The sequence below is a fragment of the Doryrhamphus excisus genome, linkage group LG4 (genome assembly GCF_037039965.1).
Source record: "Doryrhamphus excisus strain RoL-2023G ecotype Guam linkage group LG4, RoL_Dexc_Guam_v1.1, whole genome shotgun sequence".
Taxonomy (NCBI): Eukaryota; Metazoa; Chordata; class Actinopteri; order Syngnathiformes; family Syngnathidae; genus Doryrhamphus; species Doryrhamphus excisus.
In genome coordinates, this window is record NC_136360.1 from 5,580,913 (window position 1) to 5,606,813 (window position 25,901).

At 40.1% G+C, this 25,901-nt stretch overlaps 2 protein-coding genes across 2 annotated transcripts; one reads left to right on the forward strand and one right to left on the reverse strand.

The window, feature by feature from the left end:
• The first annotated feature begins 4,916 nt into the window (after nt 1–4,916).
• slc22a23b (solute carrier family 22 member 23b) lies at nt 4,917–23,146 on the forward strand. Its single transcript, XM_058072304.2, has 10 exons — nt 4,917–5,867; nt 7,475–7,578; nt 9,628–9,782; nt 15,347–15,533; nt 16,923–17,050; nt 18,757–18,859; nt 19,644–19,870; nt 19,985–20,017; nt 20,143–20,266; nt 20,774–23,146. Exons 1-10 carry the CDS (start codon nt 5,457–5,459, stop codon nt 21,192–21,194), a joined length of 1,893 nt encoding a protein of 630 aa, XP_057928287.2. The 5' UTR covers nt 4,917–5,456; the 3' UTR covers nt 21,195–23,146.
• Nucleotides 22,989–25,731, reverse strand: psmg4 (proteasome (prosome, macropain) assembly chaperone 4). Its single transcript, XM_058072312.2, has 3 exons — nt 25,454–25,731; nt 24,783–24,858; nt 22,989–23,305 (listed from the first exon to the last, which is right to left on the reverse strand). Exons 1-3 carry the CDS (start codon nt 25,628–25,630, stop codon nt 23,184–23,186), a joined length of 375 nt encoding a protein of 124 aa, XP_057928295.2. The 5' UTR covers nt 25,631–25,731; the 3' UTR covers nt 22,989–23,183.
• Nucleotides 25,732–25,901: the final 170 nt, after the last annotated feature.

The window sequence follows — 25,901 nt, forward strand, 5'->3', positions numbered from 1 at the left end:
AAAATGAACTTGACTGTCAGACGTGTGGGGGAGTGGGTGCAGTAATAATGATAGTGGAAACACCGATCTAGTAAAACCAACCTCTGTTGAGGAATGTGGCATGCCTGTGTGTTTGGAAGTGCATGGGACAAGGAGTTATGTATTGGCATACACCCAAGACAAGTGTGTGTGAAAGTGATGTTTTCCCTTGTCTGTCATTTACCGGCAAGCATTTTTGAAGCCAATTGCATGGTTCAGACTCGTTTTAACCATTATATTTTTTGGAAATCACAACTAATCCAACAGCACTGCTAGTATTCATCATGACATTTGAGTCTCAACCGATGCACAGCAAATGATTCCTTAATAAAGCAAACTGCATTCCCATGAGATTTTGCCCTGCGGCAGGTTACACAGAAGTGAACGCACACAGACACCAACATTTGCAAAACAGCATTCCACTGCAACTTGGCCTTCTAAAAGCTGAACTGTCTATCCTGTCCTGTCTTATTTTACAGCTCTGACAGATGGTGACCCCTCTAATAATGTAAATTTTGAACTTGAAAAGTGTCTGCATAAGCATGTTTTTGTAACTTGCTGGCGGGGATAATAAATCAGCACACTGGGAATGGGTTAGATAATATCTGGGCGTGTATCCATAGACCCACCTTTGCCGCCTGTCATTCCTGCATTCAAGAGACAGGATAAGGCTTGCATATTGGCCACGAAATTAGTCCAGTATATTATTATGTGAGGAAAAGGTCCATTCATGATTGCTGCTAAATGGCGGAAATAAAAGTGCATCTTTTTTTTTAATAATTGAAAAAAATAATCAATTGATTAGTCAATTATTAAAATAGCTAGTGGCAGCCCTACTTCAAGGACACTTTTGTGTTGTTTCAGGCTTATTAAAAAAGTTGAAACATAGCTGTTATTTATACAATATGCAATGCTGTTATTTAACAGGAATACCGTATGTGGGTTTTTTGTATTTGTACTGCAAAGTCTTGAGGTTTAAAAAAGAATTTTTAATATTCTATATTTTGCAAATACTGTACCATGTGAAGATAAGCTGCATAGAAGATGGATGGATGGAAGTAGGATAGGAAGGAGTACCATAAACACTCCACACCTGCCAAAACGCCCAAAATATTTTGATTACTCATCCTTCTTCTTTTATGCTGTGACATTTTTAGACTGCTGGTGTGATGATTTTGACTGATCATTGCATGTACCGACAACTCATCTTTTTTCCTTGACATGATTAAGGAAGACATGGTTTATTATTTTCCTTTTCACACTCTGACAGAAACCATTATGCCAGTTCCCAGACAAACAACAAGCCCTGAACAAAATATGAATTTGTGTGCATGTGTGTGCGTGTGCATGTCTGCGTGCATATGTGTGTTAGGGGAAGGTTTTAAATCATTCTGCAAAGTTGGTTTTGTAGAGTGGTGATGATAATTGCAATGTTCAGGGTGTGGCCGCTTGTGTAACATTGCGTTCAGGCATTTCTAGCTGAAGGATAACGTCTTCATTTTCCTTTCAACCATTCACGAAAATATATTTGATTCATGTGAATTTAAATGGTAATGGTTTTGTTTATTTAGAACAGGGCTGTCCAAACTTGGGCTTACCCTCTTTTGAGATTTTGTAACAAGACTAGAAAGATTGACATATCTATTTCTAGACAAAGCTTTTATTTTATTAGTTATTAGTATCAACATTCCAGTTGTCTCTCTTCTCATTCTAAAAACTGCATAATAACAAACCATTGATGCACTGACTACTTATAAAAAACAAGTTACTGAATGATTTGCATTTTAAATAAAAAAGTGGTTGTGTTCTTTTGCATGCAACTTGTCAATGTTGTGTCCCATCAGTGTCACTGCTACTACCACTGGACATCCTTGCAATAAAACTTTCCATTTGTACACTTGAATGTAGTTGTGGTATGCTTGGGTGGCGCTCATACAGAGATAAAGAGGAGTGGCAGCATAGTGCCCTTGTTGTGGTAAGTTAATGAAGCTCACTCAAGAATGAATTGTAGTCATAATAGCAGAATAATAATTTGCACTTGTGGGGGCTTGTTGTCACCTCGACTCTACGCATTTGGAGGCAGAAATATGAACCATAAATGACAATAAACCTGCCATAAACACAGATGGTGTTCATGTCTTTGTAAGGGAGTGAACTTACAAAATTCGTAGGCTTGCAGGAGAGGCAGACATGTTCCAGTCAGCTAATTCTGTGACAGTGCTCTACCTGTGCAGTGACATGGATATGCCTCCTGGGATGTGGCGTCAGTGGTTAGGAGAGGAGAGGGGGAGGAAAAGGTTGAATGCAAAAGAGGGGCCAACACAAAGTAGTAACGATACCTGAGACTGTCTGGTTCTCTAGCGTCAAGATAACGAATGGTGCTGCTCCACCTCCAGGTGAACCAATATAATTTACTCACAACATTGCTTCTTCACATTTGACCTCTTGGTTAGATCGTATATGTACATAGATTGTAGACAAATGGATCAACTTCAAGAACACTCCAAGCCAACTCGGTTGCCAGATTTGAACTGTCTCTCTAAAATGTTTACTTTGTGCCTCCATTTTTTTCCTCATAAGGCTTATTGCAGGTTTGGACTAGGCATGAAGACACATGAATAGGGGTGTGTCTATACTCTCTAAGAGGAATTATTCAAAATATTCAGAAAGAATCTAACAGAAGGTCGTGGAGCATGCCTTTCTCAAAATCAAAGGTAACGTGTGCAGATGCCAGAGCAAAACTAAGGCATCCCATCGCCTTACAATGGAGACAGAGGACAAAAATAATGCAACAAATAAAGTTAGGTCTTTATTTACTATTGCACTCATTCATTCATTCATTTTCTACCGCTTATTCTCACAATTTGGAGTCGCCAATTAACCTAGCATGTTTTTGGAATGTGGGAGGAAACCGGAGTACCCGGAGAAAACCCACGCATGCACGGGGAGAACATGCAAACTCCACACAGAGATGGCCGAGGGTGGGACTATTGCACTCAATGAGAAGCAAAAGCAAATTATGTTTTTCTCCGGTTAGCTCCACAGATTTGACCGCTACAATTATTGCTTTCCTTGATTTCAGGTTTTATAAATACAACAACAACAAAAACACTATTTCCCACCAATGTCACTTATGTAGGTGCTTACACTTTTAGCGTTATATATATTTTTTTGATATCTGACCCAGTAATTTTGTCCAGTATTGGACCATCCCTATAGTCACAAAATTATCTGTTAGGTACTGTATGTGTTACGTTTAAGAGTAAGGTATTCTACCTCTACTGTCGACCACATTATCTCCAAAATCATGTACATAATGTTTCTAAAAACTGCAGAGGTTAAAGTATTACTATCAAGGTCAATCCAAAGGGAGTCACATTCTGTTTGGAGCATCAAGAATACCTGAGCCGGCTCTGGTATGTGTTATATGGGTGTGGTTGACTCGAAATGACACCTCTTCAAACCGTAGTACATGTCTGAGAAGGATGACTTACAGCAAATGTCACACTTCTGTGACCCTATGAGACAAGTTTAATAATTTAGGAATATTCCCCTTGCTGATAACCAGAGATCATATAATTATATGCAAACATGGTGGTGGTGTATTGTGCAATTGTAAGCAATTATAAACAATGGTATCCATCAGGCCTTTTTACCTACAAATGCTTTTGTTTCTCTTGTTTTTGTTGTAAACTGTATGTGTTGCATATGTTTCTTTAACGTTGCATTCATTCATTCATTCTCTATCACTTATCCTCAAGAGGGTCTATCCCAGCTATCTTCGGGCGAGAGGCAGGGTACACTCAGGACTGGTCGCCAGCCAATCACAGGGCACATATAGACAAACAACCATTCACACTCACATTCATACCTATGGACAATTTGGAGTCACCAATTAACCTAGTATGTTTTTGGAATGTGGGAGGAAACCGGAGAAAACCCACGCATGCATGGGGAGAACATGCAAACTCCACACAGAGATTGCGGAGGGTGGGATTGAACTCGGTCTCCTCGCTGTGAGGTCAACGTTGCATTCTTTATATCTATTCCAACACCACAAATATGCTCCCTAACTTGAGGTCACTTCAACCCACATGAGCTGTAGCGAGCGTTTGCTTGTTGTGGTTGTTTGTCGCCCCCATCCGGCTAAATGTGAGCATAACTCCATCCAAAACCTCAACGCCCCTTCCATTGTCTTCTCAAATCGCTAAATATTACTGCGAAGGTGAAGAAAATACAAAATAAAAAGGGACGACGCTAAAAGCACAAGACAGCTAAAGATGTGTACTTGCTCGTAACAATTCAATGGATGGTGACGGCACTGCTTGGATGTTTGGAGGGCAAAGAAGGTGCACAATGGGGAGAATTGTTGGTTGCAGATGCTCGTCAGTGGCGCAGTCGCCCTTTGCAGACTGTCCAATCACAGCATAGCGCGACCGGTGAGGGCGGGGTTTGACTGCCCCTTTTCCCCACCATCTCCCATCACAAGTCTGTGGGCCAATCTCGTAGGGGTGAGTGATACTGCATATTTTGGTATCGACATACTTGCCAAAATTTGTAAACAAAACAAGCGAATTTTTTTTCCGGAAAGAATGAGAAATTCTACACTCTAAAAACAGAAATGATCCGAATAAAAACACACATAAGCACCATAAACAACAATGGAATATGAAGGAATGACATATTCCGGGAGACGACTTCCCTTTCTAAACAATATATACAGTAAATATAACACTATCAACAATGTGACAATATGACCAAGAAAAACTTGGAAATAAACGTAAAAGAACTGAAAAATGTCGATCTCAACCGTCTAGTATCGACCCGAAACCGATTTTACCCTTGTGTTGATGTTATCGATATTTGGATCGATCCGCCCTCCCCCAGTATTGGGCTCAGAGTGTCCCATTGGCTACGCGACAACATATTCCTCCGCGTCTCTGACTTTAACATCCAGGACGATCAAAACGATGGGATCGAGCTCTGGCGTGGACTCGAGGAGTTGATGCCCAGCTTCAAGGGGTCATGGATGAGACTTGTGATGGCGCACATGGATGACCCCGCAGCGGATCATATTCTCCTCGTTCCACTTCCATACAGTGGCTCAGATCTGCTCCACATGAATGGATCTCGCCGTGGGAGGTGAACACATGGAATACAAAGCCCATGCTGATGAGCATGCCTGCCTGCCTGCCCGACCCCACTCCTCTCAGGGAGATTTCCCACAGCCCAGTCCTCTTGACACAGCCTCTCCACTCGGATTCCCCCTGCTCGCCTCGGGACCCTTCGCCATGAGGACGACTGTTCCGTGATTCGGTGCACTTTGCTTCTATTTAAGCTACATTCCGGATTTATCTGCAACTTGGGGTCCCTTTGTGTCCACAAGGGTTCAACAGAGGCGCTTTGCTTCGCCCAGCTGCTTCCTGGGGCCGGCAGTGATGGCAGCCGGCCGCCCCCAGGCACACAACCACCCGCCCGAGAACGGCTTCACCCCACTGGATCACCCAGCACCCAGGCTGCTTCCGCACATTGACCGCTCGGTTCTGCCGTCTCTTGGGGGGTTCGGGAAGCATCAGAAGCAGCTCGTAGTTCTGACCTGGATACCGGCATTGTTTATAGGCTTTAGCCAGTTCTCGGATTATTTCCTCCTGGCACAGCCCAATGGCACGTGCTTGCAACCTTTGTCGAACGAGAGCAATTGGACCGTGGAATTCCCTCCGGTGACCGGCACCGATCTCAAAGTCAACGGTACCAGAGAGGGATACGGTGACGGTAGCGGTATGCTGTGCGCCTGCAAGGAGAGGAGGCTGGAGCTGCTCACGGGACTTAGTCAGAATGTGGTTACCAAGGTAACGAGAGAGCACTACATCGAAAAAATATCAATTATATAATATAAAACTGATCGTGTGAACGATGACTACAGCAGCATCTGATACCAACTCACCCACTGACCTCAATCTGAGAGGGTGTGTGTGTGTGTGTGTGGAGGTGCTTGTGTTAATATATTAGTGCTGAACAATATGCCACACATTTCATTAGTCTAATGTGTTGCACATAAATAACAAAAATAGGATGTCCTCCATATATTAAATGATGCACAATACCAGTTTTCAATGTTTTGTTTAAACTACAACACCAGCATTGTTAGAGCGTTATAAACATGTGGCTCGTGTAGTAGGTTCTAAATTTCCATACATGCATTTTCTGTAACACTTACTGGAGCCTATTGGAATTGCCCCTTGTTATACAAATGAATGCATATCTTATCACAGCTGTCATTAAACATTATCGACTTCTAGTAAACTCTATATATCAACCAAAACTGATCCTCAGTGTTGGAATTACTGTTACTGTAATTACCTGTAAACGTATTGGGTAAAAAAATATTGCCAGCTTATTAAAAAAAATACCTTCTTAAAATACAAGAAAGCTAAAACCCTGTTTCGAAATGAGCAACAATGCAACAAGAAAAACATCCATCTATTTTCTGTACTGCTTGTCCTCACGAGGGTCGCGGGCATGCTGGAGCCTATCCCAGCTGTCTTCAGGCAAGAGGCGGGGTACACCCTGGACTGGTCGCTAGCCAATCACAGGGCACATATAGACAAATAACCATTCACACTCACATTCATACCTATGGACATGACATATTATGACATGTTAAAACGGATTGAACTATTAAGACATTTAGTCAACTTTAGCTGACATAACAACTGTCTAACATCTTAGCATGTTAAAACATGTCTTTGAATGCATCTTCAGAATGCATTGTCTATATTTTTGTTCATTTAGCAATTTTTATGGTTGACAATGCTTAATTTTGGCCAAAGACATACATAACGTTTCCTTAAATATGCATGTTTTGACTAATAATACACTGTATTCAACCACAAAGCAGCATGATTTATGAATTCATATATTTTTGCAAAACTGTGGTAGAGTGAACCTGCACAATTCGAACCATGAAGTGGCAACAATTATACCGGCCCTCATTGTAAAAAGTTTGGACACCCCTGTGGTATGTGAATGCATGGTCTAAAATAATGACTACATTTTGTCACCACCACTGGCCGTTTCATAGTTAATAATCATCTCGTTCCTCTGTCGCTGCATCACCACAAAGTGACATCCATGTGGGGGTATAATTTGTAAATCTCTAAGCTAAAATGCCATCACTAATTTCAGCCCCAGCTATTTGTTCCACACATGTCCTTGACTGACTTTCAGATGCTGAGAGCTGCATTGTGTGTTAACTGACCCATGGGTTTGGAAGAAACTATTGATTTTTTTTTTTATGTGCCCACATTGCGGAACTGTTTTCGTCTCTGACAGATGTATACGCCCGGGATGCACGTCCAAATTAAATATTTCCAAAATATTTTTTGGGCAGTGAGAGTGAAACTAAATTTGGATTGTTTTCACCAAACCTGATATATGTACTCTGTTTTTTTTCCAGTGGAACCTGGTGTGTGACTCTGCCTGGAAGGTCCACATTGCCAAGTTTTCATTACTGGTGGGCTCCATATTTGGCTACCTAGTGATGGGTGTCATGGCTGACTGGTAGGCTTCCATTTGTACTTTTTGTTTGCTTCCATTGGCTTTCTGTAAATTCATTGCAAAAAAAAAAACTGGCAGTTTAGTCAGCTGCAGGTGTTTGCTTCATATTCATTCGGACCATTTATTGCCTAACTGATTAGTCCATGAAGTGCAACAAGCTTTAGATTAACCTTGTGTAGTTTTTACCATAACATGACTGACTGATGAAAATGGGAGGGGTTTTTTTGTTGTTGTTTATGGTCACAGATTTTTACTGTTGCTCTTATTTATTGTTTTACACAAATATTTTTAACAGTTAAGGAATACAAAAACAACAACACAGAACAATGTCTCACAGTTAAACGCAGATTCTATATGTTATATTAGGCCATGTATTGTACGTCCACTCGAACACGAATATCTTAAAAATAGGGCTGCCTTTGACCAAGAATTTTTTTATTGAATTATTAGATTTTGTCCATAGTTGATTATGGATATGTTTAGGTGGGTATGTTTGTTTTTGTTAACACTTTTTAACAAATTCGACATACTGGCTTCCGTGCTGATGAGCTCATCTTTCTCCTTGTTTGTATTCCCACACGGGGGGCTGTGGCATTTGGATTTGCAACCATCTTATTTTTTTTCCTGACCTTTACCTTGCATTGCTTCTCATGAGGCTCCATTCTTTTCTTGTGTGTATGCTAGCGGCCCCGCCTGCCCCCGCAGAGACAAAGTGACTGTATGACTGACAAGATTTCAAGCTGTTGTTTTATAAAGTGAACCCTCTGTCTGCCTGTTTGGAGGCGGGTGAGGAGGAAACCAGACATTCATGCAGGCCAGCAAAATTTTAAGTAAATTTTAAATTATTGTGTAATTAATTAATTAATCTTTTTGCACTCTTTATGTGAGTTCTCCCTTGAAAACCTGAGATTTGGGAAAACTCTGGCTAGGTTAAAGATTTTCAAAAACAGAATTTGTATATGGACCGGTAAAATTGAGCTCTTTATAGTGTGTATCAGGCGGCATTATATATATATATATATATATACATAAATATATATATATATATATACACATGTACATATATACATATATACACATATACACATATATATACATATATACACACATATATATACACATATATATATACATATATATACATACATATATATACACATACATATATACTACATATATACATACATATATATACACATACATATATATATATATATATATATATATGAATACAGATTAATCAAACAGCACAAGTTATTTTTGACCAATGCATATACATATATATGTTCTCATATATATGTTTTTCAGGCTTAAATACACACACATGCATATATATATATATATATATATATATATATATATATATATATATATATATATATATGCAATATTTTGCTTTGGTAACAATCATTGTGACGACGTATTAATGTGTCTCCCATAAATGTACAGTCTTATATAACATGCAAAACACGTTTGTATTGACACACCGTTTTGGAATGTTTTATAATCTTAATATTTATTTTACAACTGTGGATATGACATTTAAAAATTGCAACATTTAAAAATTTTCATCAGTAAAATATTTAGCAAAAACAATAAAAGCACAAAAACTTGAAAACGTAGAAAGTATCTTTATATATATATATATATATATATATATATATATAAGCCTGAAAAACAGAGTAGGGGTAATCAGCTTAGACTAAAAGGTGCCTTGGTCAAAAATAACTTGTGCTGTTTGATTAATCTGTATTTAGGTAGCAAAAAAGTGAAGTCAGTTCACCATATTATATATGTTACATTGTGGAAAGCCAACTTGGCTCACTCGTGGGAAAAAAAAGCCTTTGCATTGTGTTTCGGATCAGTAACCATGGAAACTATGTAAAGAAATGTGCATGGTACCAAGGCTTCGCTCTGACCTGATGGACTGACCTACTGACCCCCCTAAACCGGCAAGGGAGCCAAACAATAGCCACAATGGTCTTGTTCAGCAGACTGACTTGTGTTCTCAATTTGAAACACTTTGTCTTTCTTCTTCTCTCTGCTTCCAAGGTTTGGTCGACACCCAGTGTTGATCCTCTCTGTGCTCTTCATGCTGGTGTTTGGTTTGAGTGTTGCCTTCTCTGTGAACGTCACCATGTTCAGCACCTTACGCTTTTTTGAGGGTTTCTGCTTGGCGGGCCTCGCTCTCTCTCTCTACGTGCTCAGTAAGTACATGTCTCACACTTGTCTGCTTCTCTGATTTCTCATAAGCATTGTCCATTTCTTCTCTCTGCTTGCTTTTGTGATCAGCGATGTAGTATAACTGAAAAAAAACAACACTTAAAATCCCTGCAATATTTTGCTTTGGTAAATGTTCACAACAATCATTGTGACGTATTAATGTGTCTCCCATCAATGTGCAGTCTTATATAACATGCACAACATGTTTGTATTGACACACCGTTTTGGAATTTTTTATAATCTTAATATTTATTTTACAACTGTGGATATGACATTTCAAAATTTTCATCAGTAAAATATTTAAGAAAAACAATACAAACACAAAAACATGAAAATGTAGAAAGTATCTTTTCGCAGCCATAATTGTTGATGGTGTGAAAATGTTTTGCTACTAAAGGTTAGTTAGCTTAGTCCCTTCTCCGCACAACTTTTCTCATTAACCCGGGATTTTGACTTGGTGTGTTTCCACGAGTATTACCTTTCAAACATTACAACCAAAACTTTCCCAAATAAGACCACCATCCCACTACTAGGTATTTTTTTTAATATTCCGTGGAACCTTTGATAGGTGGGCTATGTGCTGAAGGATGCTGATTGGTGGAACACATTTGCAGCATTTCTGTTCATCCACCAAACTTCATTCGGAAAATGGAGCAAAAAAAGAGATGCCACGAGAAGTGGATTGATGAGTCTATTTGCGGAAGGAAATAATCAGCCGAACTCCAAGTTGGTGACATGAAACAACTGAGTCTGTGGAAGAACAGCTGAACTTTTACCAACAAGTTCTATGAGCAGCTGAGTGCACTGCAGCCACAGAGAACCGCACGTTTGTTGTTTTGGGGTATGTACCACAAATGGAATGCAAGTACATACGCTAACAGTAATCTAAATTAGGGACAGAGAACTGGATGTGTTTGCATTATCACATTTTAGACATATTGGATATTTATTCATAGTGTTTTGGGATCTCCAGCTGAATGAAATGTCATTAACCTGATATGAATACATATTATGGAACTTTGAATTTATCTGGCTTAATAAGTTCCTGGATATGTTGGTGGGTGCTAATGTCTGTCCCAGTTTCTCACCACCCTCCCTCAGGTCAGTAAGAGATTAGTCAAATATGTGTGGAGTGAGGTCAAGCTTTAGGGATGGGTGCTTGGGAGGGGTTTGGTTCTCAGCAGGAGTTAATAATGCTTGGCTGTTTTTCAACACAAACGAAATGTCTAAATTATCTGCTAAGACATTAGCTGACATTTTTGTAAATTAGTGTTATGTAAATCATCAATCAAATCCAAATGAGTTTTCAAATGGTTATTGCTTTTTTAAAGGGGTCCTATACTGCATTTCTATCTTTTTAGACGTATGTAAAGTATACATTTAAAATGTTGTACTCTTGTTCTAAATGATGTAGAAGTGCAATATCATGAGGTTGATGTGTTTTTAAAGGGGTTCTGTTATGCTTTTTCCACTTTTCTGACCTATAAATGTAGTTAGAATGTTGTATTCTCGTGTTAAACGATGCCAAATGCCAATTATATCCAATTCTTCATTACTGTTTGCTGGTAAGTATTAGCACATAACCAGTTTAATGGTAGTGAGGGTGATGGTGTCTCTGTGCAGCTCTGATTGGTGGAGCATGGTGGGGGACTTGAGCTGACCCTGGATCCATGCCCAGTTACAATAGAGTAGGCGTGGTCAAGGCAGAAGGCTGCTGAATCCAAGTGTTTCAACCAAGAGGACAAGATGGCAGATTTGCCCTAGAAACAACCTTAAGATTTGGCAATGATCCAGTGAATGTAAATAGTCCACACTAAGTACTTCCATAAAAATACACTAACCAGGGGTCAGCAACACATGGCTCTTCAGACCCCTTGTTGCAGCTACTTTGGTTGAGTGTGGGATTTTTTTTTACACCAAAAAAAAAAGAATGTCAAATATCCAATCACCGCAAGCCCTTGAATGCATCTAGACTGTGTTCATTGGATGAGCAAGCCAAGTGGAGTAGCCCAATGTGTGCAGTGGATAGAACAAAGGAGAGGGAGTTTTGAGTTGAGTCTGAAGCAAGTTAATGTACAGTAAAATAAAACTATGTAATTAACGAGTGCATAGCAATATGTTTTATAATGAGAAACATGCTGTAGCTAAGTGCTTGGAGCCTGTGACACGCTAAGTGCCGAGGTGGTGACTTCGGGAGATGCAGACAGTGTCCTGCGGGAGCTGACTGCACATTGACTGTTGTTAGGCGGGGAGGACCTCTAGGCAGCAAAGGCAGAACAATACATGCTTTCACTGTTAAGTCCGCAAACACCAGAAAAGTCTCCCAATTACATCATTGGTCACTTGTAACTAAAATAAGTTTGGAAAGTTGCCAGATACACGGAGAAAATCGCAAAGTTGGCAACACATGAAATTGGAAGGAGTGGGAAGCTGAACAAGGACAGGACCAATAGAATATTCTTAAACATCACCAGTCGGCAAGCGGATGACATAGCACAGGTGTAAACGGTGTTGCGTAAAAAACACTGACATAAAGATGCTGAGCTCTGATGGGTATTTTAATGTAAAGTTGGCTATTTTGTTTTAATTTTACACAAATATGGGAACCGCACAAAAAGGCTTACTTAGTCCAGTGTTTAAATTAATTCAGAGTAGGCCTACAAACGTACATTCTGTTGTTATACCACAGAAAGAAAAAGCACTCAGAGAGCGCAGACCTCAACTAAGCGTTCTGTATTTTTGTCCATGTGCTCAGACCATTTTTTGTGGAGTTTTATGCACAAATTGCGACTATGGTCCTATCTCACAACGTTAAAGAATCTTTTTTTAAAATTCCTGGATCCAGTCAGTAATCCGGATCAATGCAAAAAATGTAATAATTCTTCCATATCCCATTTCCGACAATTCCTGAAAATTTCATGTAAATCCATTCAGAACTTTTCAAGTTATTTTGAACACAAACAAATAAACAAATAAACGCCAGCAAAATCATAACCTCTGTACTGAGCGTGCAGTCGGCAAAGGAAATTAGTACTGGCTTTGTTTGTTGTGGTTAACATACTGTCTTTGTTTTGGGACGTATACCAGCAGAAAATGGGTTCATTAGGTACGAGTCATTAAGGAGTTTTCTGTAGGTTTTAGTGTGCTTTGTTGTCATGAAAGTAGGTCAGCTGTGAAATCCACTGTACATGCTGTGACAACAGCTGCTGTGCAAAAGAATGCAAATTTTTCTGAGCTGCTTTTAAGCATAACTGCCGTAGAGTAATGACATGCAGTACAGTTGGAGTCAGAAGTACAGTATACATACACATATCATAGGCATGAATCTCATATTAATTTTCGGGGCCCTGAATGTTATAGCCTGCTTCATCCATTCCAAAAGCAGATCACCGTTCCCATTTTTCTTCAGGTTTCAGCCAACTTGCTGCTGATTTGTGGTGAATTTGAAGAATTTGGAGTTAGTCCTCGTTTTTCATTTATCCCACCCATTCATTATTCCAGCCTTAAAAAGTGATTTTATATTATTCTCAAGTTTGAATGAAGTATAGAATTTTCCAAAATGTTGCAAAATAATCAACAATGTGTGTAGAGTTGCTTCAAACATACACACGCTGATGATTTAGAGGGGGTTAAATTATGACATACAGTACCTATTTGTAAAATAACAATGGATTTGCTTTTGTTGTTTTCCCGATTGGAGGTGTAACCCCTGTGACATAATAACATGGCCGCACGACAGCATGGTAAACGAAAGTGGTGTAGCGTCAGATCGCAGCCAGGGTTGTCTGTGAACCGGCTTGATTTGGCCTCTAAACCAGCCTGGCACCAGTATTACGTTTTGCTGTTGTGGAAAAGGGCTCAGAGCGAAAGGCAATGAAGAATCCACTGTTACAGCTCTCAGACATCAGTTTTGTAGGATATGTGAAAGGGGCTACTGAGAGTGGTTCAGCCTCTGAACTCATCATGCTCTCTGTTCTCATACTCCCCAGCAAGGACAGCGAAAGAACAACAAACAACACAAAGTTCGTGTTTCAAATTGAATACACTGCATACATACTTCGTACATTTTGCTGATCGGCCAAATTTTGACAGTGCAGTTTTGTTACAAATCAATTACTGCATTTGTGCGCTTTGCGGAAATGATGATTGTAATATTCCCCCATTTCGTATTTAGGTTAGTCTCTCCCCTTCTGCCATACAGCCAAGATAGGGATTATTGAGGGTAAGCACTCACCATTTGGCTGTTTTGAGTGCAGCATCCAAGTACTGACAGCACACTTTACTGTACTACTCAGCATTCCAAAGGCTAAGTGTAAATACAGAAGTGGATGAATTGAGACATAGTATTGTGTGGTAGTCAGCTATTTGTCATCAAAGGTGGGTTGGACCATGTGTCACCTTCTCAATGTATTTACTCTCCGTCTTTGTCAGTTCTGCTTAAGATTAAAAGCCAGTTAAAAAGCCCCTGATAAAAGAATAGGGGCAGAGAAGAGGTGGAAGATGACCAAAGGGGTACGAAGCGTTGGTCGAGGTGGGGGATGGGGGTTTACAGGCTGAACCACTTAAGCAGCGATGAGTTAAAGCTGGTTTATAGCGACAGTGTACACTCCCTCTTGCCCCTCCAAAAGGTGTTGCATAATGTGCAGTGTGCACCTCACACTCTGTTCACTTGTGACAAAGGAAGCCAACAAACTAAATAGTGTCATCGTTAGGGGCGGTGAGATAATCAGCACAAGGAAGACCATTCTCCAACTCAGCAAGAACAAAAGGTCTATGCCAGTGTGTGTGTGTGTGGTGGGGGGATGTTTGCTTGGGTGTCTGTGTGATATCCCAGTTGATTTGGCAGCAGTAGAAACCTCCACAGGGAGTTGAGGATTGTTGTTATATGAGACTGGTGTAAAGTACATTTGATTTCTCTCGTGTGCGTCATGCCCAGTCTGATACGTAACTGATCCTAACAGTACACAAGCAGCATAACAAAGTCCACTGAAAAGCGCATACATTCTAGCAAACAACAACTTTCTCATTACGTCAAAAACTTAAAAATGTGTATATATTTCCTTAAAAGAAAGCTACAGTACACGGCTAAATGACATGGCATTGTAATATTGCTTAGTCAGCAATAACTAATATAAGTATGACATGAATGTCTATCTGAAAATACTATATGTAGCGTGTAGGGACCCGGATCTAAGAAAAAAAAATGTATGGCCCAAATATCAGCGTAAAATGCTGTAAAATATTTTACAGGCACAGTTATACATAATGTATGATGCCATCAAGTGCTAAAGAAAGCATTCACATATTTGCTTTGTGTTAACATAACAAAACTAATTACTGTAATATGTAATAATATGACCTATTAATCATGAATTCATTTTACTTTCAGAATTACATATCCAGTAACGTGTCGCCTTTTGAGTGCAATCCACAGGGTTCAACCACGGGTGTCCTCATTTTTTCCACATGACTGTGACTGTCACATTTGCTAAGAATGTCTATTTTAAGTCTCACCAGAGTTTCTCTTTTCATTGTCTCTTTATTTCAGGGGTTGAGCTTTGTCTGCCAGGCTGGCGTTTCTCTATGACCATGGTGGCCAGTTTCCTGATGGTGGGGGGGCAGTTACTGATGCCTGGGGTGGCAGCTTTGTGTCGCAATTGGCCACACCGTGATGACTGGCAGGTCCTGCAGATTGTAATAATAAGCCCCTTTGTGTTGATGCTGCCCTACGTTTGGTGAGTTCACTGAACCAGCTTGTACCTCAAACACATTACTTACTACTGAGCAGCACATTTGAACACACAATACTATTTCTATTATACACTATTCTCTTTCCTTTTCTTGCTTCAGCAACACATTCTGTTATCATTTTTGTACGCGTATCAAGTGTTTAAATCTGGGATCTAAATACAGACATTATAGCCTTACAATAGTATATATCTGTATAATTAAAGTTGACTGAAAATGTTTTGTGTAGGATTGGACCATAAGATGAGGAAACAAAGGTGGGATTGTCAAAAAAAATACAGCCTGAATAAATGTCATGCAGCGCAATAGTCCGCAGATAAAAATAGAAACATGTGCTCACAATGGGGAGCAACCAAAAACAAGGGAGCCAGGAAATAACCAAAGATGAGGCACCACAAAAGACTGAACCAATTGCTACAAGTACTTGGCAAACGTGTGCAACGTGAACACAGCAACTAAAGTGGCAGGAAGACAGAGAATCAATGGGAGAATTCAGTTGAGTATAAACTTGAAAACGTGAACAGTAATAGAAGAAACAAGACGAACGCTCACAGCTGGCTTGTAACTAGAAATATGGAATACAAGGAAGAGGAACAATCCAGTATCTTCCTGCTGCAGCAGCTGTACTTGACACTACTTGGGACACACTACAGGTGTGTCTTGTTGCTCTACCTCAAACCAGTACCAAAGGGATTTGCAGAGGAAAAACAAAAAGAAACCAGTGGGGGAAAACCAAGCAATACCATATTGGTGATTTCCAGAACATTTAATAGGCGCCCAATAAGACCTTTTGCATAAACAACAATGCACAACAAAGTCAAGCCACAGACCTTATAAACTTTGACATGCATATTTATTTCGTGCTGGTATGCAGTTGTACCTTGTTCCTGTGCTCGTGCTCAATGTGGTTATTAATTCTCCTAGCAACCTGTATTAAAATCATCTCTTCTTTGGATTATTTACGCATAGTCCCAAACACAATGCTCTGTTTTGGAATTCTTGTGCCATTACTTGATGGCTTGTGTTTGTATCACTGTCGTTTCCGTCTTTTCAGTTTTGCAAATTAAGCTCATTTCTCGATTGTCACCAACTAGTTTGTGGATTCCCAGAACACTGCTTTTTTAACAAACACCACTCACTTCTGTAAATCCCATAATTGCTGAATGGATGGCGTTATGCTTGTCTGTGAGGTCTTTGTGAGGTATTGAGTTTACATCGTACTTCATAGTTGCAGTGGCATGTACTCTCTTTAGCACCATGCAGACAATAATGGGCACATTTTGAGAAAGAAATTCTTTCATAAATTGTTTATTCTTTCCCTATTTTTTCCAATCGATGAAGAACGTTGACCTGTATGTATTGTGTGTCTTTTCCAGGATTTTTCCTGAGTCTTTACGCTGGCTGTTGACCACCCAGCATTACAGACGCTCAAAAGCTATGATGCTGCGCATCGCAAGAAAAAACAAAGTTGACATGACAAGTGAATCCAGCGGAGTTCTTGCAGGTGAAAAATATTTCAGGGTGGTTCTACAATATCTAGTGTACAGCTTGTATCGCGGTATAGATTTACTGTCCACTGAAAATGACAGGAGTGCTGAAGTTCAATAAGGGAAACATGAATTCTACAGTACCTCTTTTGTGGGCCTTTTATGTGTAACTATAATACGGAACCTTGTAGTGAGAGTAGGGAACAGGTGGAGGAGATGCTAGAAGAGTGGATGTCTGCCCTGGAAAGGAGAGGAATGAAGATTAGCCGCAGCAAGACTGAGAGGGACCCAAGTGGAAGAGTGAGGTTACAGGGAGAAGAGATACAGAAGGTGGAGAATTTTAAGTACTTGGGGTCAACAGTTCACAACAATGGAGATTGTAAAAAGGAGATGAAGAAGTGTGCGCAGGCAGGATGGAACGGGTGGAGGAAAGGCGTGATGTGTGATAGAAGAGTTTCAGTTAAAATGAAAGGAAAGGTTTACAAAACTGGTGAGACCAGCCATGTTGTTTGGTCTAGAGACAGTGGCACTGAGGAAAGACAGGAAGCAGAACTGGAGGTAGCAGAGATAAGGATGCTGAGGTTCTGCCTGATGTCCTTAATTGCCTTCCAATTCATCTCAAATTGAACACTCTCTGCTTCCCTTTTCCCAATTTATATGAATGAGACAATTTCATTCAGACATTTTCTTGTTGTATTCCACCTTCTGTCTATACAAATACATTTTGTTATAATAGAAGCTGCAAGTTGACGTTTATGCTCAAACTCTTTAAACTAATCAAATTCTGCTCCACCCATTGGTGCCAACACCACAGGAAGAAAAGTAGCTCTTGGCTGTCATACAGGTTGCTAGATGAAGTCATCAGTAATTTGCAAATTATTTGCATATGATGTCGTATACAAATCTGTGGTGAGAAAAGCTGTGTTGTTTGGTCTAGAGAAAGTGCCACTGAGGAAAAGACAGGAAGCAGAACTGGAGGTAGCAGAGATGAGGATGCTGAGGTTCTCATTTGGAGCGACCAGGATGGATAGGATCAGGAAGTACATGTTAGAGGCCTTGGAGATCAAGTCAGAGAGGCCAGACTGAGGTGGTTGGGACATGTCCAGAGCAGAGATAGTGAATATATTGGTAGAAGGATGCTGCGTTTAGAGCTGCCAGGTAGGAGGAATAGAGGAAGACCAAAGAGGAGGTCTATGGATGTAGTGAAGGAGGACATGAGGGTAGTTGGTGTGAGAGAGACAGATGTAGAAGACAGGGTTGGATGGAGGAGATTGGTTTGCTGTGGCGACCCCTGAAGGGAAAAGCCCAAAGAGAAAGAAGAATTATAATAGGGAACTTTTTTGAACTATTAAGAAAGTAATGGCTATGTGTTAGGATGGTAAATCTATACTGGTTCCCAAGACACTGACTATTCTTAAATTATATACGTAGAAAATTTCATGTCTATAGTATTGTCCCTTGAAGAGATATAAATGGTTGCTGAAATATGAGGAGGCGTACTCATTTGTGAGACATCGTTTTCTCTACTGCATGACCAACTGTCAACTCTTGAGTGAGTGATGATTAAGATGATGACACGGGGAACTCGTGTTGCTATTTTAAAGCATCACATGACAATAGTCTCTCTGAGGTATATTAAAGAAGAGTATCTCAGTGGTCACAGCCTCATTTCACTCTGAATGGAAAAGATGTCTCAAGGTGTGGGTGTCATGTTTCCTACCAGAGCTGGAGCAAGAACTGCACAAGAAACCCCAGAGAGCCTGCATTGTGAAGATGATGAGCACCAGGAACTTGTGGAAAAACATTGTGGTGCTTTGTGTGAACTCGTAAGTGTGCATTTTTACTTTATTTTACTTGCTGTCTGGATTATGGCAATGTTGTCCACAATTATTATGGTAGGTATCTTGTGACTGACAGAAAATCCAGAAAAAAACATAACTAAAGCATGAATTTGTATCTGATTGAGGGAACAAGTATTTGTAAGTATTCTGACCTCCACAGTCCGTATGTGCCCATGAAGAACACAAACTTGTTGTATGGTGGGAAAAAAAAAGTCACACAACAGTCTCTTCCATTCCAAAGGTTAAAGAACCTTAGGGACAAGACTGTAGACCTCCACAAGGCTGGAATGGGCTACAAGGCCATCAGCAACAGTCAGCTCCATGCAAGATTCCTCTTGGGATCAAGATGATTCCAAGAAAGGTTTTTACAAGGGACAAGCTAGTTAATGAGTTCAAGGGAGTTGAAAACTGTCACTAGGAAAATCACTTGTGCTTTGCTGTGATGGACTGAGATCCTGTAGTGCCTGAAAGGCCGCCCCTGCTCAAGAAGGTACAGGGAAAGGTACAAGCACCTCTGAAGTCTGCCAATGAATACCTGGCTCAGATACAGCTTGAGAAAATCGGATGTAGTCAGAGAAATGCTGAATATGAGCCCGACATCATCTATCTGCAAACATGGAGTTGCAGTGGCACTGTTTCTCGGTAATCCCGGTGACAAACTACAATAATCATCTGAAAGGCGTTGAATACACACAACCTTGGATGAAGGATGAAGGAATGGAAAAACATTGAAATCCCCTCTTGTGTCTTTGTTGTTCACTTTTTGCAGGCTGACGGGCTATGGGATCCACCACTGCTTTGCTCGAAGTATGATGGACCCTGAGGCCCAACCCACTGCTTTGTGCCACACAGACTACTACACGATGGCTGGCATCGCCGTGGCAACATGCCTGGCACTGTGTCCCATGGTTGGACTCATGGGTCGACGTGGAGGGCTTCTCACCTTCATGATCATCACAGCCCTTGCATCACTCCTGCAGCTAGGCTTGCTCAATTGTGAGTTTTCATGATGCTGTATAGTAAGCACATGTATGGTATGTACTGTATGCAGTATAAGTGTCTTATGAGTTTCTTTTCTCTTCCACACACCAACCCACTAATGACAACCAGTAATTGGAAAATACAGTCTTCGGCATGACACAGGTAAAGTTGTTTCCAACTGGATATTATTAGAACCGTTAGAAGTGAGTCACACTGATGTGGAATGGATCATATAATAGATGTGCTCTATGTGTTGATTGTTTCTTACTTGTTTTCATCCTCTATAGTTCTGAGGGACACTCTCAACAGAAAATTTTCTGTGGCCTTCTCCATCATCGGCATGTTCTCTTCTCATGCGGTCAGCACTCTCAGCATTTTCTTTTGTGCTGAAATCACACCAACGGTCATCAGGTAAGTCGATACCAGCGGTCCTCAAATACAAATCTTAAATAATAATAATCTTAAATGTGGTTGAACAGCTTATTATTCATTTTAAAACTGTGCCTATTTCAGCAGAATGTACATATTGTTTTCCATTTAATGTCATTTTCAAGCATAAAAATGTCTAAATGAACTAAAATACAAATACATTCAGAAGACGCATTCCAACGCGTTGTGATGTTACTGTATTAAGTAACATATTTACTTTAAATGTAAGCTGCGTATTAGATGGAGTATTAGCGGCACACTGAGAAAAAAATTGTGAGATTTCGAGAAAGTCACATACATAAGTCCCCCATTTTAATAGCTGCCTCAGACAATGCCTGTTACGACAAGAGTATTATAAAGGTAGTTCTTGTATTTGAATGCATCATCAATTCTATGTAATTAAATGGTTTGTACAGCCATTTGTGTTGCATGTCAAATTTGGGATCCTGGCTCCATCTTGTGATTACATTAATCTTTTTCTTGGATCAGGGGTGGAGGTCTCGGCCTGGTCCTAGCAAGTGCGGGTTTCGGCATGCTCACCGCGCCCATCATGGAGCTCCACAACCAGAAGGGCTACTTCCTGCATCACGTGATCTTCGCTTGCTGCACGCTACTGTGTATCATCTGCCTCCTGCTGCTCCCTGAGCCGCGAGGTCAACCTTTGCCAGAAACCTTGGCCGACGGAGAGACGTTCACCCGTCAAACATTGCTTCACCCGGGTGAGCAGCACCTTCTCCTCGCCAAGAGTGACAAGGACTACTCCCGCGTACATGACACACCGCTACACTTGTCCGCCACTGGGAGTGCTACCGTTGCAGCAGCCACCGCTCTGGCAGCGGTACCTGCCTCATACTCCCTGGCCACTGGTGGAGAGGTGATTGGCAACCACGCCATAGCCAATGGGGTTTGAACTTAACCACAATTAGTTGTGCAACCATTGAGAAGACTGAAAGCCTGATTAAACCTGTGGCTGTGTCTCAATTTGCGCACTTCCGTACTTCCACTTAGTGAACCCAAAAGGGGTAATTGCGCGGTAATGGACTCTTACTATTGCCCTAAATAGTCACCATCTTGGCTATGAAGCCAAAGGACGGGACAAACTTGAAATAATGGCAGCTCAGGAACAACCCGTTGCAGGGCAAAGTAGTGATCACAAATATTGTAATCGTCATTTCCGGTAAGTGTGCAATGACAGGAATCAATTTGGGACAGCACTACACTGTCAACAATTCGCTCCATCAGGAACTAATATTGTGTACCTATATTTATATGTATTGACGGAAGTATTCAATTTGAGACACATCCTCTATTTTGAAAGAAAAAGATTTCCAAAATGCCTGATAATCTCTTATGAAATAATAGTGAGGTTGAAATAGAGGTGAAGATGATTTTGTATGACAAAAATGACTCGAGAGCTGCCAAAATATTTAACCTGACTTAACTTTATGAGACTTTTTTTGAGTCCTTTTTTGAGTCCTTTCCTGGTAAAAAGAGTGGGTGAAGGCAAATGGAACAGTTATCAATGTTTTGTGTTCAGTGCATATTCTAATTGTGAATACTGAAGAGCACACCAAAAATTCCCAATTTTCCCCTCGACCCACATTTTCTGTAATACAAATTCTCTTGGATATTGAATTTCAAATGGTTTCCACATTTCCCCAAATGATTCACACGACAGTATTCAAACATCAGAACAGTCAGACTAGTCAGGGTTCCTCATTCCTGTAATTCCAAGGTTGTTCTGGGCCAAAAAAATTCACATTTTTTCCCACATTTCTGAAATCATCCCAGGCGAACAATTTCAAACATACCAAAAATTCCCACCTTTTCCACACAGCCTTTGGATTCAGCTTCAGCATTCATACAATTTCTACAGAATTTGCCTTCTCTGGTTCTTTATTTTGCACTAAAAGTCAGGGGACACTATTATTAAGTGTTTGTGTTCCTCAGCCAACAAACTGGAGACACAGGGATTGGCTTAACCACTACCACTGTTTTGCATGAATGGGCACAAAGTTTTTTTCTTGTTATTTGTGGTCCACAGTGGCACTTTATCCTCTGAAGGGGGGACAATGTAGACACTGATTTTTTTAAAGTAAGCATTACAGCTGTTGGTGAGGGTATATGATGGTTGTGTGCAATGATGAACAACCTGAGACCTTGATGCACACTTTATGTGTAGCTGTTAGAGACTGCTGGTAATGCGAACCTAAACCTGAGAGTTGAGCGGACATTGAAATGATCTTCTCTATGTCTTATGATGCATCTCAACATTTTGAATGGCGTTTTGGAAAAGCAGTATTTAATTTTTTTTCACACTGTCTGAATGATCTCTCTCTAGCAAATATCCCACTCCACATCTGTGTTCTTTGTACTGTGGTAATGATGTAATCCAGCTCCTTTGATAACTCTAGCCAGAAAGCACAATTTTTGTGATTAGAATAGACCAGTCAGCCTAAATTTTGGCTCACTGTTATTAGTGTTCATTCATACAAATATTCCTTAGGACTGCAAACAGGTGTATCAATGTACCTTGTAATGATAATGTGAGAAACATTCGCCGTACAGTTAGATATGTAAGCATTACATAGTAACAGCAAACATTTTGTCCTACTAGTGACAGTTTTAGGGTCCACCATCTTCCTTCAGCATTTACTCTTATATTTTAACCCACCTGTACGACTTGCTAGTTTGTAAGTTTTCAATGAAAAAAAAATCTCAGCCACTTATACCGTTTTCTAAGTGTTCTTTTTTAATGATGCATTTGTACAAAAGCCATAGGCCTACACATTTTGATAGTAAAATCACTTAATTTATTGGGTCAATAAAAAAAAACAATGGACATGACTATGACTGTGTGTGGTGGATGTCATTGCAACAAGAAAAGTTCACTAAAGGATCAAAATTTATCTGGATGAAGCTCAAGCTCCTTTTTGATTCGGTTTTCCACAAGCAGAGAGAGGCTGGAGTCTGCCGCAGGGAGACTGTAACTCACAAACACTTGCTTTTTGGTCTTCTTTGCTGCACGATAAGGCAAAAACAGACAACATTGGTATATTTTAGGCTTGGAGTATTTAAATTGTAGATGGGCTTCACTTCTATGGGTGCATCTTTGTGTGTGTTCTCCAGGCTGTTTAAGAGATTTGTATGTTGTGTATATACTGAAGACATTAATATATGGAAACCAATGCTCTCAGTCAACATTATCATTTAAAATGGGAAAAAGTGTGATGATGCATAATGGCAGCTAAGAATACTAAAATATTACATAGCTAGTACAGTTAGTAATGACTTTGTGATGGTGACAGTTTGACACTGGAACTGATCGTGCTGGAGCCTATCCCAGCTGTCTTTGGGCGAGAGGCGGGGTACACCCTGGACTGGTCGCCAGCCAATCATTGGGCACATATAGACAAACAACCATTCACACTCACATTCATACCTATGGACAATTGCAAAAGAAAAAAACTAAAAAGGTCAACACAGCAATCTAGTGGTCACAATTAGATACAAGAAGACACCTTCAAAGATTAAAAAAAGACCTAAAAATAAATACATTGGGGCGTGTAAGTATTAAAATGTCCATTTAGAGTGTTGATAAATGAAAAGACTAGTCGGGTATAGTTAGTATAATAAATCAGTATTAACTTACATGCTCTGCATTATTCTGCCAGGGGTTCGCCCTCTATCTATTGGCTGCAACGATGTTGCTTTTAACAGTCATAATCTTTCGGGAACTCGTCATAACATTCCATAATGATTAGTTATTTTGTAGAATACACCAGCCGGGATGGCTTCATTTTCAAGCGGAAGTTAGAGATGGTAAAATGAGCCCAAAGCCTCAAAGCTTGTATCTGGACTTCCTGAATCACACTGCTTTGAAATAAGTGTTTCAGAGCTTGTATCACTTGATCGATTACGTTTGAAGCTTCATACGTCACAGCACATATTGACAGTTCGAAATAGATTGATGTCTGTCATTGCTTTGATTAGTTATTTTGGTGCTAATTTGTGTATATAAATAACCACCAAGCTATTGATCAATGATGGCTTGTAATGACAGCATTGGCGAGTTTGTTTGTGCGTTTGTAATGGAGACCTGTGTTTCACTCCTTTTAGTGACATCAATTGCTTTGACTTCATTCTTCCACAAAATGTTGCTTTTCACTGAAGCACCAAAGTTTTGAATCTGTTTTGGCACAATTTGAAGGAAAGCCACAAAGCTTCATGACTTCACAAGGCTTCACCCGCCAATCTTGAGTAAAAACAGTAGAATACTATGATATCAAATGCACCCTTTTATATGTACGCACAGTTGTTAGCTGAACCTTTGCAGAACCGTGTAGTTCTGCTCTGGGAATTTAGTTTTGTTAAAATGCATCTTAAGGACAAAGCTTGTGTTGGTTGGGCTACTTTCACAGAAAACCTACTTCATCATGTAGCATAGCAGTGTTCCATTGTGTAACTTTTCTATGCAGTGATATAAAACAACAAATACCTAATCTCTGTGCCAAGGAATTTGGCGTAGTATCCGAAGGATCCCCCATCACTAATGTCGATAATGGCATTGAATCCTGTAGAAAAACAGACAGAGTGGAGAGGTAATGAATAAACCAGATAATAATGTTTTGGATTTATTTATGTATTGCCATGAAGTCAAGTTGTCAGTTACTAACGTACACCACTTATAGGTAAAATGCCTTTTCCATGGGACACAATTTGGAGATTAGGCCCATTCAGTTACAATGACTTTCAGTTACACGTTAATTTAAATAGTTGAAAATAAAAAAATCTGGTTTTAGGGCGTGGTATGTGATATAGCTTATTTAACCCGTGAAGTAAATTAAAACGGGGCACAGAACAAGTGGCACTTTGAACACATTTCTGATGCCATTTTTAAAATGAATGTAAAAACAATGTGATATTACATGTATGTTACGCGGTGCGTTCATGGTAAATGTAGTCCTTCTACTTTGTCGTATACCAATGGTGAATAAAACGAAGCCCAGATTAGACCAATCGTCCCAAAACGATTCTCACATTTCCCAATTAACTCCACTTCAAAGAAAAACATATTGCTTGTGTGACGTTCGTTTCTTAAGCCGTTTTTAATAAACCGAAGTGGTTTCACGTCATTGTCCGCGTACACAAATCAGCGTGTATACTCACGTATCTGCTGCTCATTGAAACCGCCAAGTTGGACAGAAGTGGACTCGAGCCAACCCAAAGAAAAAATCCGCCACTGAGCTTCATGACGTGAAAGTGTACGGTCTGCTCCAAAATTCTCTCCGAAAAATTGTGAACTGAAATGGCACCCAACATCTCACCGTTGCCTACTTCATTCATTTTCTGCAAATGTTTATATGCGAAGGCTGGCAACGCAATTTGGAGATTGGAAAAACAACTTCCGGGTTAGGAGCAAAGAAGCAATCGACGTATCCGGTTCTCATCGTGCTTTGTCTTTTGGATCTCGTTGAAGTGGCAGTTCTCAGGTGAAATACCGCCACCCGCTGGTCGTTATGTGGACCAACACTTTATGAAACTGATACTGAACAAATACTGTACGTTTGGTCTCACAATAGCTTTGTAAACACTGCCGTCATATATTTGACAGGGT